The sequence below is a fragment of the Ptychodera flava genome, chromosome 20, assembly GCF_041260155.1.
Source record: "Ptychodera flava strain L36383 chromosome 20, AS_Pfla_20210202, whole genome shotgun sequence".
NCBI lineage: Eukaryota > Metazoa > Hemichordata > Enteropneusta > Ptychoderidae > Ptychodera > Ptychodera flava.
The window spans coordinates 281,076-302,217 of NC_091947.1; the positions used below are offsets into that span (position 1 = coordinate 281,076).

The window sequence follows — 21,142 nt, forward strand, 5'->3', positions numbered from 1 at the left end:
AGTTCAAAGAGAACAGCTAGACCTCAATATAGCTAGATGATCAAATTGTTTATGAAATGATTCTGTGTTTAAAAGCAGTATATTTTTATCTTTCAAATTTAAATATATCAACAATATCTCAAGCAAATTTTTGACCTGTGAAAATGAACAAAAACACAAATGTTCATGTTGTTTAATTTGCTCTTCTTTTATCAACATTTGGCTCTTTTGCTTCAAACAAGAAATTCAATTCTTGCTGAAAGTCAGACATTAGGTAAAACATGTGCCTGAAACCAGAAATTTTTAGACATTTGGTCAAAGCATGTCCTCCAGGAAACTTTAGACCTTTTGCTTTCATAATTAAGATTAAGATTCTGGAGTCACCATGCAGAGCTTGAGGTGAGAGAAACAACCTACCTACTGCACAGTATTTGCCAGTATTTAAAATTCAAAATGGCCACCATACCGTGTGCTTACTCTACAAGGAAAAACTAAATTTTTGATTCTTTATTTTCGCTCAAACAAGATGGTTAAAAATTCATTTACTTGAAAGGCTTCTAAATGAATCAATGCAAGTAGCACACCAAAAAAGAACTCTGAATATTTGAGTGTTGTAGAACTCTGCACATTTGCATGTCGTACATACTGTTGCATTCACCTTAATATAGTATCCCATTGATAATGTAGGTTGGCAAATGGTCAAACATGACCAGTATTTTGGCAAACTCATTGGTCTTGCTACCAAGTTGGTCAATCCTTTATTGATTCATTAGACAAGGTTTTGATGCTACAGAGTATTAATAGAAATGCAAGTTGTCTTGTCCAAGCAAAAGGAAAATTATTGGTACCTCAGCTCTGCTCTCTAAATTTGCATGTCATTAATATGAAACTGATTTTCAAAGTACTTCTACCACAAAGTACTAGAGATGTCCCATGGTAACAATTGATAGTCCAACTGTTACATGTGAAAATGCCAAGTGACCAGCAATTGATCAGGTTATTGTTTCGCAGAAGTTGGTTACATGTGTATACTGGTGCAATCAAACAGAACTGAGCATGAACAGCTCTGATTTTCCAACTTTGAAAGCATAGCATGTGAATTTGTTTGTATCAGGGGAGATCATATTAGGTACGATGCTTTGGAGCAGTGAATCTATGCTGTCACCCCCTGATTCTCAATTTGCAAGATCATCTCCACAATAGAAAACAATCGGATAAGACCAAACTATTTGGGTTAAAGGTGTTGTACCAGTCGTGCTCAGCTATGTTAATACTAACTTTGAAGTCTCCATTGTTTTTCATGCAAAGGATGATGCTATATCAGCGTCTTTGAATGAGAGTGCTGCTAATCTGACCAGAATACATTACCAGTATGTGGAACCAATGGAAGCAGCTGTGGTAAGCACAACTCTAATGATTTTCTGTGTTCTTCATTCTCCAACATGCGCTATACTCAATTGTACAATTTATAAGTCGCCTTTTAAACGAGAGTACATTTTCTGGACATACAATCATAAGTGGCAGTAACATTTTGTATATTCAGTGCACTGTTTAGCCAAGTATGATGAATAACACCTTGTTAGTGAAATCTCTCCATATTTATTGGACCAACACTGCTGTAGCAACACCATCGGATCAAACCAAACTGTAGGCATGCTTATATTTAACATCAAAGATAGAGAAATATCCAGATGTTCAGAAATTTTAATGTGATGAAAGGCATAGCCTAAAGAGATGCACAATATTTCCAATCATTGGTAACTCACATGTAGTTCTAAATGCTGATTGATAGAACACATTTTATGCATAGAATAAGCATTCACCAGCCTCCATTTTTAAATTTAAAAAATTACCAGGACTTACAGCACTGTCTCATGCAGTTTAAAGCTACAGTATATGGAGAGTTCATCTTCCTTTGTAAAATGATTGATTGATTTAAATTGAAATACCCTTGGTGTGCTCTTCAAACAGTATACAATATATATATATATATATATATATATATATAATATATATATATATATATATATATATATATGTGTGTGTGTGTATACATTTGTATCTGAAGTTTGTGTTGAATCATGATACTTTCATCTGAACTTAACGTGCGAACTTTTTTGCTCTGAATTTCATCCTAACAGGAGGAGTTGCTGCAAGACATTGACCGACTAGAAACACTGAGCTTAGCTCTGCAGAATTCCACTGATGATTTGATTGAGGCGTTTAAAAATGCAGATGAACAAATAACATCAAATGACACGTTAGTGGTCCTTGAAAGGGTAGTCCTGGAGTATTCAGATTTACTGCTGAGTAACACTGATGAATATGTGAACTATGCTGTGAATCAGGTCAGTGCAATATAGAAACCCTTCAGTCTGATCTGCAGCAAAGTATACAGGGAAAACAGGCAGGGTTGGAAATTAATAATGATAGTAATAAGCAACTTGAAGTATTTGCTTTTGAACACCAGTATTGCAACCTAGCTGTCAATATTGTTGAAACAACACAAAAAAAATCAAACGTTTCTTATGGTACGATAAACATCTCAAATTAAAAAATATTGAATGTAGATCAAGGTGTAGCTTTATTAAATATTGAAAACTAGCCTTATCTGGAGGAATTTTTTGCTGTTGTTCATGCCATAAAGTTCAGTGCATGATTTCTTTTTATGATTCCAGAACAAAAAATAAATGTCAGTACATATCTTTGGAGTATTATGCATGTAGTTCTGTTATGTTTTCAACAATTTGTCAAACTAATTATGCATAAATATGTATAGTGACACTGAAAAGTATTGCACTATTCATCTTTGTCATGTCTGAAATGACGTGTGTTTTTCTGTCCAATGGAGATTGATGTGCTATATTGCAGTGCCATTAACATAACCAATAATGCAGTATGATTTCACTTCCAGGTGACTGTAGAATTTGCACGCTGCAGACCTGTACGGACTGTGTATGATTCAATTGTGATAGCACTGTGCAATTATGCCATAGATTCACTGGTAAGTTTTTTGACATCTTACACAGTGACTCCAACTAGTGGTACAGTTCTCTGGATAATTTGCAAAATTTTATACTCTTCTTGATAATCAGAAGGATCATGTCTGTTCTAGGATTTGTATATCTAGTCATGCCTGTCATCTTACAACCTTCCTACAGTCATTGAACAGTCAGGATGAAAGTTTTAACCAAGTGACATGTTTAACCTAGACTCTGCTTCTTCTTGTAGTTTGTAACAAAAAATCTGAAATGCTCTAGCATGGTCTGCAGTCATCTGATATATTATGGTTGAATCATCTCAGATTTATTCTAAGTTCAATAATAAATATTATCTGTAATTCTAATTTGTTTCCAGGTAAGTCTGTATGCCACTGAACAACCAAGCTATTTTGATATTGACTGTAAAACTGCAAGCAGATGTTTTACCTCCAGTGATATGTTTATGTGTGATAGTACATTCCATCATATCAGTGTACAGACTGTATACTTTCAGTCTAACTGTTGTCCACATGGTCCAACTGTTGACTTCAATCAAATGTTGGTTTGATTTCTTGATTTCAGCATCTGATTTGGTTCACATTGGGATGGTGTATGTTCTTCTACATACCCAGCATTATCTTCGCCGTGAAGTTGGCCAAGTACTACCGCATCATGACCTCCGAACCCAAAACCAAGGCCAAAAAGAGCAAGAAGAAGAAGAAGAATAAAAATGAGGTTGAAGACCTGGCCATGAAGCAGATGGACGGCACTGCGGAAATGCCACCTTATGGAGGATTAGGTGATTCAGCTATAACAATTACATTACCTTCCACTAACCTTATAAATGATGATGAATACAGAAACGTGCCGGAGAATTCCATTTTAGTCGGTAGGAGAGGCAAAAGATACAAACTAACCTATGTACCAGAGGATGGCAAAGGAGGGAATTCATTTGTACCAGTATTCCAAGAAGCAGACTGTTGAATGGCTTTCTTCATGTTTAATAATTTTTAACCCTTTAACCACCACACTTTTGGTTCACCCCATTGTTGTCAATGATGTGGTTCGACCAATGTATTGAGAAATAGGGGTGGAAGGAGTGAGACATGTCTGCTGTGCAGGCATGATACTAAGATAGCTGATATTGAAACTCACCTGGAGTTAGAACTCATCTCAATTCCACCATACCCAGTGAATTTACATGACATAATTTTGCACTTCTGATCAGTATTTATAATCATCTTTTCACCCTTCATTTCCATCAACAAATTCCCTTCAAACATTTTATTCAGCATTTTTTTATAATAACATGAGTCTCTTTAAATTTTCAAAATTTTTTTTAAGTCATGTTCAAAGATAATGATTAACAGAATGATGTTTTGCAAATTATGAATTTTACTTGAGAATCAAAAGATTTCAAGAGATCTTACAACCGTGGCAAAGCAAGTGCATCGATAACTGATTGTAATACAAACAGAAACTATAATAGCGACAAGTACTGGAAAACCTTAAAGTATAGAAGCGGCACCTTTATTTTACTGATAAAGAGCTAATAAACCACGGGGTGCTTGGTTTAGATTTCCTTGCCAAACATAAATATAAGAAATCGACTTGGCATGGACTTCCTGAAGACAGTACCATTTATTTGGAGGGGGGTTAATATACTAAGACACCTACCGTATTTTACTAGTAACGTTATCAATACAATTCATTTACATCGTAAACTTGTAGACTTGTATTGAAATACTATACTGTGTTCATTAATGGGTTCTGTATTAAATCTGGAATATTTTCTGGATGATCCATGTAAAGAATGGGGCCCTGACCTGGCTTGTACCCCCGTGTTTAAAATACTGTGACCTTGACTCACTTTCCCTCCAACAACACGTGTCAGAGATATAACTTGTGCAGTGTTGTGTGGAGAAGGTAAACGTGATGGCGTTCGCTTTCCAAGTTCAAGTTGCTTATTGCAACAATACGAAAACGCGACAAATATATTTAGAGCGGACACTGAATTACAACGAATTCATGATACAGCTGGTGGAAAAAATCACGTCCCTGAGGTTTGCCGAATTTCAAGTGGCTTATGAAAATGACGAAGGAACATGGATTACAATGAGTGACAATGAAGTTGACATCACTGACATGTATCGATGTGCCACTGCAGTCAATAACGCTGAGTACCGGCGAATCAAAATACGAATCATGGAAGGATGTTCACCCGTCATCAGAGAGACCAGTGACTGTGACAGGCATGGTGAAGAACGATGCAACAGCAATCCGAAGAAACTGAAATTTGACCGCGATGATGTTACAACCTGTAGTCAACACTTGCAACAGCCAGTCGAGTCTGATGATGACGATCCTTACGTAACACCACTAGAACTTGATATAAAAGCAAAGAAAGAAGAACTGCGTGAGATGCAGGGGGAAATGAAAATAATTGAGCTTGATATTGCGAGAGAAAATGAGAAGTACGCATCGAACGTCGTGGAAGATTCAACGAAAAAGAGGTGTTCGAAGTGTCATCTACGCGAGGGACACAGTCGAAAAAACTGTCCTACACAGAATGTAAATCTGCGAGCGTGTGCGGTGACCTCAGCCATCCAGCGCACATCGACGAGAAGAAAGAACTAAACATCTTGGGAAAACAACGCGATGATTGAATAGGGATATAAAAAAAAAGCAAATGGAACTCAAACAGAAGACAGAACTGTGCGAAACACTAATGTCCTCCTTTGAGAAGAAAATAGAAGTAGCATTGATTAATAGTAACAGAGGACTGTATATGGTGAACACAGCAGCAGGACCGCAGCCGAAGCGATATTTGCTGAACAAACATAAAAGCATACTGCGTACACATTATGGAGGTAAAATTCCGGGCAATTTAGATGAAGCAAAGAAATCGTTTCCGAAGATTATCCATCGTTATACGAACAAAATGCACTTGGACCTACAAGTGATAGCCGTGCGAAGTCCAGAGATATCAATCGGCGTCGCTTACTTGAAACTAATCCAGTGCGACCTATAACATTTCCGTCAACCGCTTCCACCCATACCGAAGAAGTCGCTGCGATACAAAGTGGTCAAGCTGTAGACACAATTTCGGAAATGACTGGCAAACAAAATCTGATGTATCCGACAAGTCGTAAAGAAGAGGCAGAACAGATACAGCGTGCTGTAGCGCTCAGTAGTACTCAACGCAATTCGCCGTTCGAGGCATCTCATCATGTGTCCTCTCCCACAGTAACTGTCAACCGACCGTCATCACAACACCATGGCCAGACGACGGATCACCCGAACTACTACTATCAACAATGTATAGTCAACTAATGCCATACTACATTCAATCCCCTTCGCCGTATGATGCTATGTATGGAGCAGGGTCATTTCCTATGACAAGTAACTTTTCTATTCCAACAACACCGCCTGCACCGCCTCCGGCTACTTTCTCATCAATCCAACAGGACGCTACTACCGATGGAAATTCCGCTGTACCGATTACTCCATTTCCAAGCATCCATCAACCGTCAGCACCTCCGTCGGAGTAAATGCCCTTTCTCTAAAACATTGCGATACAGAACTGTACTTTCATATAACTCGGAATTATACTTGAAAACTCAGAAGAGGAGCGAACCACTTTAAATGATTTAGGCAAACCCGCTCTGTTTCTTGAACACGTTAATTATAGTAAACGACAAACGATAGTGAACTTTGAAAAGCTGGATGGATAGCTGTCAAATTCTTTAGTAAATCTGTTTAACGAGAAAGTTTTATTGTTATCTTTTCCGTTTCCGTTCTTGCATTAGATTTTCTATGGCATTTTCCATGAATCCATTTTCACCGTGGAAAATGTTGTTCTGTTATTTCGTCATTTTCTCGTGTTAAATGTGAGTATGTGTAACACGATTGACTGAATATTTCATAGTACACAAGTTGGTGTGTATGATTGCTGAGACATTCAGACATCTGCAAGCGTTTTTTCATCTCTCTTTAATCATCCTCCTACGCGGACTTTAAGTATTATCACTTCAGTCGAAAGACAATGTCGAACTAGAATGCCAACACAAAATGTATCTTTGACCTCGATCATCAACATGATGAAACCGTCATACAGTTAGCTGTTTATTCTCTTTCATTGGTTATTTTTCGATGTAATAAAGTTTTCATGTCTGTAACAGACTGCCTTTTTACGTGATGCTGTTTAATTTTTCTTGTTACGTCGGGAGTATAGATAGAAGTCCTTTTGATGATATTAAAAGGGAGTGTAATCTCGGTGCTTTCTGTTGAAAATAATATTGATTTCGAAGCCAGGAGGTCGCATCGTGAGAAATGCTAAGGTAGGTATACCAACTAACTCCGCATCGGTAAGCTCATATCCGGGGCCAGTGAAGTAGTAAAATCATGGGTTGTTGACAACATTATGTTATGTTAATCTATTTTAATCCAAATTTAAATATTGTATGTGACAAAACTACAAAAAATAAATCTAGCTCTCTATAATGTTCGACTGACTTGAAGACAAGGCGTGTCACGTGAAACGCAGGAACAAAGTATATTTAGTGTCCCACAGATTGGAGAAATCTGTAAGTACAATAATATGCATGAATTACAAAACTGTAATAAAAAGTGTCTATCTTTCGAGCTACCTGTGAACAGTTACATGTATAAAAATCAAGATGAAATGAACCTTTACATGCAATACATACTCAGACACGGGGATCAAATTGTGCAAAGGCCGGTCGGTAAATCAATTAATGTTCACACATGTAAATATCCCGTGGCCCGGTAAAAGCCCAGAGTGTCCGCCGGAGTGACCTTGTCTAGTGCTTCAAAAATCGCAACTGGCATAGCTCTGTATGTAAGTTCAGCAATATGAGCGTCATTACTGATGCAGGTTTTCACTTTGTTGAAGCAGTATTCCGCAGGATTAAACTCGGGCGAGTACTTTGGTGTGTATATGACATCGATGCCTTGCTCTTGAAGCCAGTCATTCAGCACTCTCGCCACTTCACTATGATGGGTAGGACAATTGTCTACAACTAAAATATCTCCAGTTTGGAGTGCTGGTTGCCCATATTCGGTGACCGTTTGACACATTCAGCTATGAAATCAGTATATGTCGCTGAATCAGATGCGCCTTGTATTGTGTTGGCATGCATTACTCCATCCAAACCAACAAGAAGGTTCAGCGTTGTGTTTGGAGACTGATGGTATCGTACAATGTCTACGCAACGGGTTCCTATGAGTGAAGTCCGTACAATGGATGACTCACCGTGGGTGTCTTAAACCCAGACTCGTCCATGAACTTCAAACGCCTAGGCTCAACTGTATACAAATAGTCCATGTAGTTCTGAGTGTACTCCAAATTTGCAAATGTGAATCTCTCTTGTGCGATTGCAGTGCACCGTTTCCTCGTCCATTTCCCCTCGGTGAAATAATTACGTACAGTATGTCGTATCGTTCGTTCGCTAACGTCGATTGGCGAAACTAGCGACAACCGAACTTTCATCTCCCGTGATGTCATTCCGGTGTTTCAACCTTTAAACTTTCTAAGTATGCAATCTCTACATCCAATAACTTCCTGGGAGTATTTCTTACCGTAGGATGGTATCTACTTGAAGAGGTTAAGACAAATCTTCGCCATATTTTACATACTGACTGAGTATCAACGTGAAGGCGATCGCTTACTTGTTTGAAAGTTCCTCTCGGTGTGAATCCCGTTTGCGGGTCTCCACCCAACTGCTGAACTAGTTCAACAATCAGAGATCGTACATCATTACTCAGAGGTTTTCCCCTGTGATATTCTCGCCCCATTTTGTTGGTGTACATTTCTGCGAGTTGTACTGTAGTGAATGGAGTACAACAATTACACGAGCTAGCCGAATTTTGAATGTGCCGCCAAGCTCGAAGGGGATCGAGAAACGCCACCCTGCTGGGATTTATTACTTACAGCGACAAAGTATAGATAAACAAGGCGCAGTTAGACTACATATTAATTACTATTAGTGTTTGTATTACAATCAGTTACCTATGCACTTGCTTTGCCACGGTAGTATTTGAAGTCAGCTGAGTTTGTCCGTCATGAACCATGATCATGAAAGTAACAAAAATCATCAACTTCATCTCTAACTACCAAGTCTACAAAGTATACAATATAACAGCATCATAGCTGTACGCAGTTACCCATCAATCAACTCATCAATCTATAACAACTGTCCATCCCATCACATTCAAATTGTCATGTTTGCCTACTGTCCATGTTGGTAGAGTTTACATATGGTAAACAAACAAGCTTTGGATAGGTACTAACAACAATTCATAATATTGACAAAATACACAGGATCCTTTGTATTTTGTAAAATTGTGCAATAGAAGATTTTAAAAGATCAGTTGTAATGTTGATCAGCGTTCAGTAATCTTTTTTTAATTTCATGGTTGTTGATATGACAATTTTGACAGTACTATAACATTTTATTTCAATGTGATGACCTGAACACGTCACTTTCGTCCAATCTAAATGCATTCTGGTTTCATAAAACTTGAATCACCGTCAATGTTACACCTTAAGCACTTAAAGATCTCAAAGTCTATAAGTAGAGATGTTCACAGATTACCTTTATTTGATGTTGTGTTTGTCATCTTGAAAGCACTTCGATCATCCTTTCCTCAAACTGTTTTTTAATACCTCGTTTAATTAAGTCATCATATTTGTTACACATAACCTTACTGTGAATTGCTTTGAAGCATTGGCATTAGACGAACTAGACATATTGTCTAAATCGAGGTGTTGCCAACACTGTCAGGTGCAATTAACAGCTAAGCGATTACATGAGTCGATCATAAAAAAATCAACTCTGTAAAAGTTGAAACATTGTCTAGCAGGCAGTGAGACGTAGTCTAAACAATACCACCACATATGTCTGAGCACTGTCCAAGTCTTATCACTTGCTTTCAGGTGTAGTTGTTTTGACTACATCTGACCTGCTGCAAGACAATGTTTCAACTTTGGCAGAGTTGATTTCTCTGTGGTCAACTGGAATTACTGCTCAGCTGATAATTACACCTGACAATGTTGGCAACACCTCGGTTTAGACTATGTGTCTAGTTCGTCTAATGCCAATGCTCCAAAGCAATTCACAGTATTATAGAGTTTACCATAACCTTGTTGGTATCAGAGTATATTTGTAGGATGGTAATAGCTATAAATGTATCTGATGATGTAGTTTAGAGTTGGAAAACAAAGAATCGTGCTGTCCATGCACTTTAAATCATCATGGATTCTTGTCAGCCCCTATAAATAGTGTTGATTTCTTTGCAACTTGGCAATGTAGGGATTGTGTGAATCCCTGCCCCCAGTGAGGCTATGTGACTCAACCGTCCATATTGTGTCTGTAGTGTAACAGTAACGTTTTTATTTTTGTCTGACAAAAAAGATTGGTGAGATGTGAAGTTGTTCTATGACAGGCCAGTAGAGCTGTCTGGTGTTTATTTGAATTATTTGGAGTCAATACAGGCAGAATTGTGTGTATGATTTGTGTGTATCACACTGCATTTGAATGAGGCAAAATTTATCCAAACAGTACATTTTATCTCAGTGCTAAGATGTTTTGCTGTGTGTTTTGCCCTTTTAGTCCCCACGGACACCGTCCGGGGGGACTTATAGGTTTGGTCATGTCCGTGCGTGTGTGCGTCCGTGCGTGCGTGTGTGCGTCCGTCCGTCCGTCCGTCCGTTCACGCAGATATCTCAGAGATGCAAGAAGCGATTTCATTCAAACTTGGTACAAGGATTACTTCATATGTCATACAGATGCACGTCGATTTGTTTTGTGATACGATCCAATATGGCCGCCAGGCGGCCATTTATTACGATTTTTTCATGTACAGAGCAATAACTCAGACATGATTCAACCGATTTTATTCAAAGTTGGTACAAGGAATTGACCAATGTCATAGATATGCACATCAATTTGTTTTGTGATACGATCCAATATGGCCGCCAGGCGGCCATTTTATTACAAGTTTTCATGTACAGAGCCAGATCTCAGACATGTTGCAACCGATTTTATTCAAAGTTGGTACAAGGACATTGACCAATGTCATAGATATGCACGTCATTTTGTTTTGTGATACGATCCAATATGGCCGCCAGGCGGTCATTTTATTACGATTTTTTCATGTACAGAGCCATAACTCAGACATGTTTCAACCAATTTTATTCAAAGTTGGTACAAGGACATTGACCAATGTCATAGATATGCACATCAATTTGTTTTGTGATACGATCCAATATGGCCGCCAGGCGGCCATTTTATTACAATATTTTCATATACAGTGCCATAACTCAGACATGTTTTAACCGATTTTATTCAAAGTTGGTACAAGGACATTGACCAATGTCATAGATATGCATGTCAATTTGTTTTGTGATACGATCCAATATGGCTGCTGTGTGGCCATTTTGTTACGATTTTTTCATATGCAGAGGCATAACTCAGGCATATCTCAACCGATTTTATTCAAAGTTGGTACAAGGACATTGACATTTATCAGTGTCATTTTAATTAATTTGTAATTGCATAAGTAATGAACTTTCCTAATTAGGGTGATATAGCCACAAATTAATACAACGTCAAATGTGATGAAACTTGATACAGATGTTGATCTCATAGTGTCGTAAATACTGCATCAAACTTTATGAAATATGGTACCAGTGATAATCTGTCAAGTGTTAGAATTGTATGCAAAATGTTTTGCAACATCCTGTTGATTAATTCCTAGTTGACTCATTTTATGAACTTTAGGATGGTAGCCTACATTGGTTTTATGTTTTCATCACCATGGAACTCATTCTTGGCCATTGAGCGCCATCTGTATCAAAGTATTTTTATCACAGACCTAATTAATGAAGAGGACTCTATCCTCTTAGGACATGTAATCAAAGTACCCATTAACAAGTGGGGACTGTGTCATCAACGATGACTTATTGTGTCTAATGTTGTAGAAGCATATTTTTAGAAAAATTTGATATCAATGGAGGCCATATACTTCAACTTAGTGGTATTGTGAGGTCATGATAAGTCAAAAAGGTGCTAGACTGAATTTTAATGATAGTGTGTGGTTGCCTCTGATTACAAAATAGGTGCTTTCTTTCAAGATAACTTCCATGTTAAAGTTCGCAACCAATTTTTAAGCTCAAAACTGCCAGTTTCTGTAGTGAAAATATCTGTTGTTCTTTCCGGAAACTGCCTTCTCTGAAATGGAAAGATTTTGATAAAAGATAAATATTCAGAGAGATTGGATATATAATGTTTATATCTCAAACCGCTTTTTTATCTCTTGCATAACTCTGCCATAATGATTATTATGATCTGGAAGCCATAGCATAAGCATGGAATTCTGAACAACAATCAATTTAGCCACTTGATATATCTGTTTGTGCTGTCGATAATTTTATAAAGGTATTTGTCAAGTTTGGAAAATGCAGGTCCATGTAATATCATAGATCGAATATTTCATGAGTACTATATCACAGCACATGTAGAAACTGTCATGTGTTTTAGCAGTCATAGGCTGAAACTTTACCTCATTCACAAGGTCTGTGTGTATTCAGACAAGCTGGAAGGGAGGGAGCTGTAAGTGTATCCATGTTAATAATAAGATTTTATAAAGTTTAGCTACAGCTCTCACCATTTATTTACATTTTAAAGACAATTTTTGTGTGTTTTTGCAGCATCTTGAAATCAGTAGAACATCAAATTTTCGCAAAATTTGGGAATTTTTTAGGTCTAGCGATTGTTCTAGCTATTGCAGACCGCTTTTTTCCCTTTATTTTGTCATGTGGATTGATGAGTACATTTTGAAAGGGATATCAGGGTTTTATTCCATTCTCCAGAGAATTGCTCGTATACTACTGGTCATATCAAATTGATTTTGCTTTCATTCTTACCAATTGACTTCTAACATCACACTGTTCATCTGGTGCAAAAACTGTTTTTGGTCAAATCTGTACACATCCAATCGGAGTTACAACCAGTGTCCATTCAACACATATATGTCATGCACACATACAGAACTGTTCATTCGATAGACTTTGTGCAGAAACATGTTCCTAGGGAGATTACCTTCTACGCATTGTATATCAACATTTTAGTATGCCAGAGTGAAATGTGACGTCTTTCTTCTTGGGTTTTCAAGGGTGAAAGATCTCTTTTGTTTTGACATAGAAGTTGATCAGTTCTGTTTCATATGAGAAATAAAATCCATCCAGCCGTCAAGCTGCATGGGTTGAAAATGTGTGATTGTTTGTACTCAGAGCACCTCATGTACTTATACTCTCTCACAGCCCCTTGTTGGCTGCACAGCATGGCTGTGCCCTTCAGTGTACAACGACAGTATGTGTAGTATATCACAGCCAGTTAGCTTGCATGGCAAGTGAGTGATTCCACTGTGGAATGTCAGTTAGCTTCTCTCAGTTAGACTGTTGATGGTACATCAATACAAGCCAGGGATTTGAAACTGTTCAGTGAACAAGGGGCTGTGACTGTCTTTTCATTTACACTTCCTATAACCATAAACTACACATGACATTCCACTATTCAACATGGTATTATAGCCAACAAATAGCATATTAAAGTAACTCGTAAAATGGAAAATAACTCAATTTCTGAAATTAAATATCAAAGATGTGAGAATAACATATAGAGCTTCACCTAACAATTGTAATCAAAGAACACAATCATGCTTGTATCCTCATATATGTAAGGCAGATGTTTTGCCGCTTTGTTCACATTATATCTTCATGAAGAGAGCGACAATTTGCAGTATTTGTAATGGAAATCCTACTTGTAACATTTCTTTCTCTGACTAAAAAGTTGTACATACATTTTGTACTTTTACTGTCACATAGAGTATTTTTAAGTATTGACTGTAAATATCTATTTTTTGTCCACCCTGTTGTCTGCTTATAAATAAAACATGACTAAAATATATTGTGGGTTATTTGTATTAATACTGTTTACAACAATTTTCTTTTTTTCTGTAAAATTGCTAACACTTTAACAAGTAACTATCTTTTTGCTTTGGTTTATTATGGGAAAAAGTAGGATTTCCATTTGTAATTCTGCATTTTGTTTCTAGGTTTTTTTGCTAAGATGGCTCTGTTAAGAGGTGTTTTCACTTCAAACTTGAAAATTTTAGTAATATAAAATTTATTTAAGATTTTAATACTTTGCAAGTTAGTCTTATTTCTCTCTGTTTTGCTTATGACTTTGATTTATCACTATCTATTTTTCCTGGCATGTTTGCAATCTATACTCTGCACAAACCCTGTCATTCTTACTCTGATACACAGCACATATTCTGCTTGCTCACCATGAACAATTACATCTTTCTTACAACTTAGTTGTCTGGTATCAAAACAGTCACCCCCTGAACATTGACCACTCGGACATCCCTCTCTCACAGTTGTTGCATGGGATCAGGAGGGGAGAGTGAATATTTTGTCCAGGGGGTGATTGTCCTAGAGCCAATTCTCCTTGGTGTGTCTGTCATGAGTGTGAAGATGGGCCATGTACTGGTATACTCTCTGGAAGAAGTCTCTTCATTGAAAATGTCAAACTACATTGCTTTCTGGTACATTCATTATTCATTTTGTACCAAACTATATAAGAATAGGTATTGATAAGATACAAGTACATTGTAAAAAAACAGTAAGCCATATAATTGCTCCGTACACAGTTCAATACAAATGCTACAAAATACTTTGCAAAACACCCCTGGTTCAAACAAAAATCTAATTTAATCAGTAGCACATTTTTGCCAATGAGATTGCAAAGCAAAATTCCAAACTTCAGACACAAACAAAATCCTTAACAGTTTGTTTCCAGTACTCTGTTTACAAACAAGGCTGTTATACTGATATCTCTTGAGATATGGTAGTGCCTTTTTTCATGAAAATCAGAAATGATTTTATCCAACAATTTTTATTTTTACTCTTAAAAACATATATGACAAATTAAGAAATTAGTTTTCATTCATTATAAACTTTAAAATGGAGAGATGAAATTCCAAGAGTAACATAGTAATAATCTCAAGGCTACAGTAGTCAGATTTACGATGTATACTTTTAGTTCTTGTCAGTCCTGTGTTATAATATTTCTATAACTTGAATATACCTCAGGGATAGATTTTACACAAAACAAAAAAGTTCTAAGACCCTTACGGTTTTTGCATTACTTCAACAAGTCTTCTGGTTTTGATTAAGAATGCTAGGAAAACACCTGGTCTTGTTCTCTTTAAGAATCAGCAATTTTTAATGTTTCCCAAAATCAGCACCTAGGATTGTGCCAATTTACATTTTAAAAATAATTTCCTCTTAGATGAGTTGATTCTGTTATAATTTGGATGGTGAAATCATAATGCAAAACGAGGAAAGAATTTGAACTGCCAACTGCAAGCAGGTAGGGTATTGGGTATCATTCATAACAAGAACTTTGCCAGAAAAAACAAAGTGGTACTTGTTAGGTCATCGGTTTCAGAAAGAATTTTTAACAACAAAAAGGATTACCTTAGATATGGGACAAATTTCACACTGTTTTGATCAAGAAAAGTCTTATCCATGCAAGTCTAACTTTTTGGAAATGTCTTATCCTTCTGATAATGGTAATTTTTAATGCTCAGTTCCATTGGATATGCACAATTTCATTTGATACATTAGCTTTTGGTTTGATTGTTACTCAATACTTTAACATTTAATTGTTTGGGAGAAAATGCATACTTGAAGATCTTGTTACATTGTATGATCTTGTTCAGCTAAGCCTTGATAAGGTGATGTGATTTAATCTGACAAAATCAAGTGTCTTAGAGTCATCCCATGAACTTAAGTGCTAATTTAATATTTTAAACCTCCAACAGTCTTCATAGTAGGGCACAGAATCCAAGGAAACAAATTAACCCAAGCAAGCAGTCAGATTGGATAAATATCTAGACAAGACTGAACAATGCTAGACTCATACAAAGCTGTAGTAAAATTCTACGTTATCTTAGGGGGTATGTTTGTATTCTTGCACTATGAAAGGTACCCTCAAGCAAGTCTTAATATCTACTACCCTGAGGAACTAGCCCGTGGTTCTTCAGTTTTGCCTTAATCTGAAGCAGAAGTTTACCGTACAAAACATTAAAGGTCATTAAACATCAGACAGAAGCCAATGGAGTTTAGCCCTTATGTATTTGTTACTGTAATTGGTGTTTTGTCTCAGTTTTAAGACATCTAATTAGTGTTGATAAATGTCAGGTAGATTCTTATAGAACTGAGGATTATTCTCACTTTAAAGCATAGATGCTCCCTACCCAACCATTCACCAATAAGTTACAGAGCTGAGACACTAGAATTTGCTAATTAACTTCACTGGTGACACTTTAAAGTTTGTTAAGACCCTTTCTGCATGTGCATCCTGTCTGTGTTGTGTTTTGTTGTCGTTACAATTGTTTCATTGGGTTTGTATTTATTTACCAGTATCTATTTGATTCAAAAGTTGCTCAGGCAATGTTCATCTGAAGTGCACAATAGTCACTCCCTGCAGCTTACTGACTTAATGTTATTCAGGAAATTACTCTTACTTCAAAAATGAGTTTCACTGATTCAGGCTCTATGAGCTTTATAACAATCTTTTCATGTATTTTTGATTCCTGAAGATCAGAGAAATTTTGATATCAATCGTTCTACATACGTTGAAATGTTTATGCCTACAAGATATTCATTCTCGTCACCATAATCATCCTGAGAACCATTACAATGTTGTGTCCAATATATTTGTAACAACAATACACACAAGTCACATAGTATTCACGGTCAATTTAATGATCCAATACATATGTTTTTATGTTAAATTTGTCAAGATCACGTTGCAGAGTATAATGCAGTGTCTGGCCCTCCACCAAGAACAAACCATCCACGTGCACATTATTATTATCCAGGTTTGTTATGTGCTGTTGTGTTGCTGTCCTCAACTCGTCCAGCCACCTAAATACTCCGCACATATATATTCCATGCATGATTCATCAAGCTCATCTAAATACATATCTCTCCTACAACATTCAAAATCATTTATTACCAGTAATCTTAAAATATATAAATCCTGTAAGGTTCTGTGTGATATATAATTATAAAATTTCTGAAGGGTGGATTTCAATATGGAAGTTCAGGATAATTAAGGATCATTTATATGGTGGTGAAGCCTGTCTCAATGATTAATATAGTATCTCTAAGTTAGGTATGATATTATTCTTAACAATGCTGTACAGGGGCAACATATTCTACAATATCTAGGAGATTGGATCATATTGGCCATACAGGTACCTTCTACATGTATACAATTTGCCTCACATGGTGGGGTTCATCAGATCCATCTGCTGATATAAAATGTCATAGCCTGTAATAAATCTTTGCAATACTGATTTTTTGCCATCAATTACTAGTGAATGTGGTAGAGGCGTTTAACCACAATGACGCTTGGGTGTAGAACAAATTAAATTTTACTTTGATGAATAATAAATAGCTCGCAAGAAATTTGCCAATTTATGGCCCAGCCAAGCAGTAGTGCTCATTGTGATGAAAAAAGTAGTCTTTTGATAATAAACATTGCTATTCAATCTACTTCGTAAACTCTGACACAACAAAACCTTGGTATCTCATTCATTCTTCTGTGTGTGTTTTCCCTGTAATATCTTTTTTTTTGCATGCTCCAAAACTGTCCTTCTTTATAAGTGTGAAATACGTAAACTACTTGTACTAACAATTCTCACTCATACTTTATTTCTGATCAGTTAACCTGTTCCTAACCTTTTCTCTTGTCTTTTTTTATAAAGACTATCTATTTTCTCATCTCAGCAACATCATACACATCAAGTCTTCATATGAAAAATAACTCTTTCTATTCCTGGTTGTGTAGATAGTATTCTAACTAACCCTCTCACTGTTATTTCATGGTTTTCCAGAGAAGTCCTTTCTTCAAAAGTTTGTACTTCTTATACCCTCTTTAAATGATAATGGTGTACTAGTATGTCATATGGAATCTCGTGTCCCCTCTATGTCTTTCATACATGGCTTCTGTCTTTTCTTTACTAGATACTAATCATCTGATACACAGTCAGGGTCATGGTGCCGCAGCCGCTGCTAACTACAATACTGGTCCTCAAACTAATCCACACTACATACATGGTAGGTAATCTTTCTCCTCTTCTGATTTCACCGCTGATTACTCAGTACACAATACTTTGAATGCCGTGTCTCTTCTACCAAAGACAACAACACATTTACCGTTATCGAGTATGTTTGATTATTGAATTCTGTGACATAGAAGCTTACTGATTGATATAGTCCAGGTCAAACACGGAACACTCCTTGACATAAGAAATGTCCACAGCTGTCCTGTCCACAGCTGTCCTGTCCACAGCTGTCTTATCAGTACTGGACATTGCCAAAGTTAAGTACCTATGTGAGCAAAGTCGTACAGAAACTTGAAAGATTGTTGACTTTATCAATATTCCAAGACAGATCACAGTGGCCTCGCATAGAATATTTTAGATATCTGTATGACTTGACTGCAGTTTTCTATATTTCAAAAATCATGAGTAAAATGTAGTCTCAACCAAGGTGCGGTAAATATGATGTTAGACCATTAAAGGTATACTGTTACCTATTCCAATTTTGCCACAGTTACCATGGAAAGAGAAATTTAACCAATCACAGATTTTAAGCGGGTGGCCGCTTTTTAAAAACAGCGCCCTCACATGGGCATTTTGAATACCAAGGAACGCCCCTTTGACCATATATGGGCATTCTTAGAGTACAGGTGACTGTATACCTTTAAAATAATTGATCCTTTTCACTTTCTACTTTCAAAGAATAGGTATTATACTGAAGTGAAAGTGAGAAATATATTCATGAAAGTAGAAAGAACATCTGCCAGTTTTCAGATCAGTGTAGAATATGAAATTGCTTTGTTAGGTATCACTAAGATTCAGGAGAAACATAGTGCATTACTTTAGGATCATATTGTTTGAAACACCGTAATTGAGGGGATTATTACAGAAAAAAAATTTTTTTTTAAATTTCCAGGTTAGACCTTGTAATGTAATATCTTGGATGCATTCTGTGTTGCTTTTTCAGACGAACCCATCATGGCATATGACAATCCTAGGGGAGGCCAGCCACCACCTTACAATGGTGAGACCCCATTTGTATCGCCTAACAATTACTTTTGATGAACCTTTGCCCCTGTTTGCTGTAATTATAATATTCTCTGAACGAGTGCTCCATTTTCTCAAACAGTTTATGACACCATCGTTTCTGGTTGTAAAGATTTACTTTTTTTGACATTTCAAGGTGTGTAATTTTTTTCCTATCTGATTATGATCTGAATTTCTGTATTCTGTCATGTGTTTGAAGTGTTGTAGCAGGCTGACGTTCTAGAGTGCATTGAATGTTTTATTGTTATTTTTAGGAGACATCCGTTCTTAGGGAGCTTTTAACTAAACCTTATTATTCCACAATCTATTAACACCCGGTTGATCAGATGTTATCTTTTGATCTGTGTTTAAACTGTGCTATTTCACATACTATTAGTTATAGAGTGTGCAGTAGATTTGCACAAGGTATCTGATGAAGGACCTTTTAAGGATGCTTCCTATATATCTTTTATAAATTTTTAGTCAGTTTCAGAACAAACTCTTTCAAAGGTCAACTGTTGAACAGTACTTCTCAAGTAGTTGTAGGAAAATTTAATATAATGTTACACTTCCATATTTCACCGTGAAGGGACTGTGCTGAGACTAGCAAATGATAATATTTTACAGTGGTGCGTAATTCTGTGAGTGATATCTCCAACTGTCTTTCATGAGATGCGCCGAAAATATCTTATAAGGCAAGGTGCTATATCAAAATCTTACAGATTTCTTTATCAATAATTTTTTAGACCTAGATTTGTGAATTGATTCACTTCTAACTTCTCAAGAAAGATTTTGATCTTATATAGGCATTCATGAAAACAAAATGAAACATTTTTTTTCGATTTTGGTTTGAATATTTTAGTTGAAATGAAACCAACAACATAAAAATATAAAACAAACAATTTTTGTCCTTTTAAGTCTTGCCTTTACCAATCATTTCATGCTATACTGTACTGTACACAGAACAGTAAGAGTACGGTAACTACAATATTAAATTTCATTACAAGTTTTTACTTCCCAATTATTTACATGTATTCAACCAACTCAAAACTGAGTACATTATTTTTTTTACTCGGTAGAAGTGAATTGTACGTTCCTTGATAAGTACGTCAACGCTCTTGATTGGAATAGAAGATAGATATCTCTATCGGGGAAAATGTGTAGTGGCGTAGAATGCGGTTTACTTTCTGTACCAGTGGTAGTTTCTTCAAAAGGCAATATTTCATTCTGTTTTATGTGTGCTACTTCAAGACTGTTCAGAAAAAGATGTTACAGCAAAGCATCTATCAGCGGTAGGATTTGTGACAAAATTGCCAAATTTTCAACAAGAGAAATCAAAATTTGTCCATACTTTGTCATAAGTATTTCACAAACATGTACATTCAATGGCCAGTGATTTGTGTTTTAGCTCTGCTGAAGAGAATTCCTATACATTTGCTTACATTATTTAGACATGAAATAGGAATTCCACAGCCAAAAAATGACAGGTTGACCAAAATTATCATGATCTACAGTGGTAACTATAAAACCTATCAGGTTTCAAGTCCAAGTGTCAAAAATCTATCAGGTTACAAGTCCATATGTCAAGGATTTTTCTTGAAAAATACTTGTTATCAACTAATTTATGATTGAATGCTAAGTCAGAGTACCAGAGTAAAGTTTTTATGTTTCAAAAAATGTGTATATGTTCGTATATATATCTATATTTATACATACTGTAGTACTTGAGTAATATGAGGTATTCTGATCGAAGCAGGCAGTGATGGTTAGATTAGTAACGGTTACCAGTCAGGTGACTAACAGATATAATTCTGACACTCCAAAGTCACACACTAATGATATCCAAATACTCCAGGGGGAAACTCATAAATCAACCCTAATTTTTGAGTGATGCAGTTTCACCATGAAAAGAAAGAGCGTAAAAAATAGCATTTTTCAAAATTTATACCACA

The 21,142-nt window shown here is 36.3% G+C and overlaps 1 protein-coding gene across 19 annotated transcripts in view; it reads left to right on the forward strand.

Moving 5' to 3' along the window:
- LOC139119678 (prominin-1-A-like) overlaps nucleotides 1-21,142 on the forward strand; it is an 83,509-nt gene that overhangs the window by 51,309 nt on the left and 11,058 nt on the right. For 6 of the 19 annotated variants that reach the window (XM_070683501.1, XM_070683500.1, XM_070683510.1 and 3 more), the window contains exons 17-23: nucleotides 1,288-1,377; nucleotides 2,121-2,327; nucleotides 2,894-2,983; nucleotides 3,543-3,759; nucleotides 16,860-16,937; nucleotides 18,088-18,180; nucleotides 19,132-19,188. In XM_070683501.1, the coding sequence (XP_070539602.1) occupies nucleotides 1,288-1,377; nucleotides 2,121-2,327; nucleotides 2,894-2,983; nucleotides 3,543-3,759; nucleotides 16,860-16,937; nucleotides 18,088-18,180; nucleotides 19,132-19,188 (832 nt within the window). Of the gene's footprint in view, nucleotides 1-1,287; nucleotides 1,378-2,120; nucleotides 2,328-2,893; nucleotides 2,984-3,542; nucleotides 3,760-16,859; nucleotides 16,938-17,264; nucleotides 17,316-18,087; nucleotides 18,181-19,131; nucleotides 19,189-21,142 lie in introns of all 19 variants that reach the window. The other 13 variants (XM_070683507.1, XM_070683517.1, XM_070683506.1 and 10 more) reach the window with 5 other exon arrangements.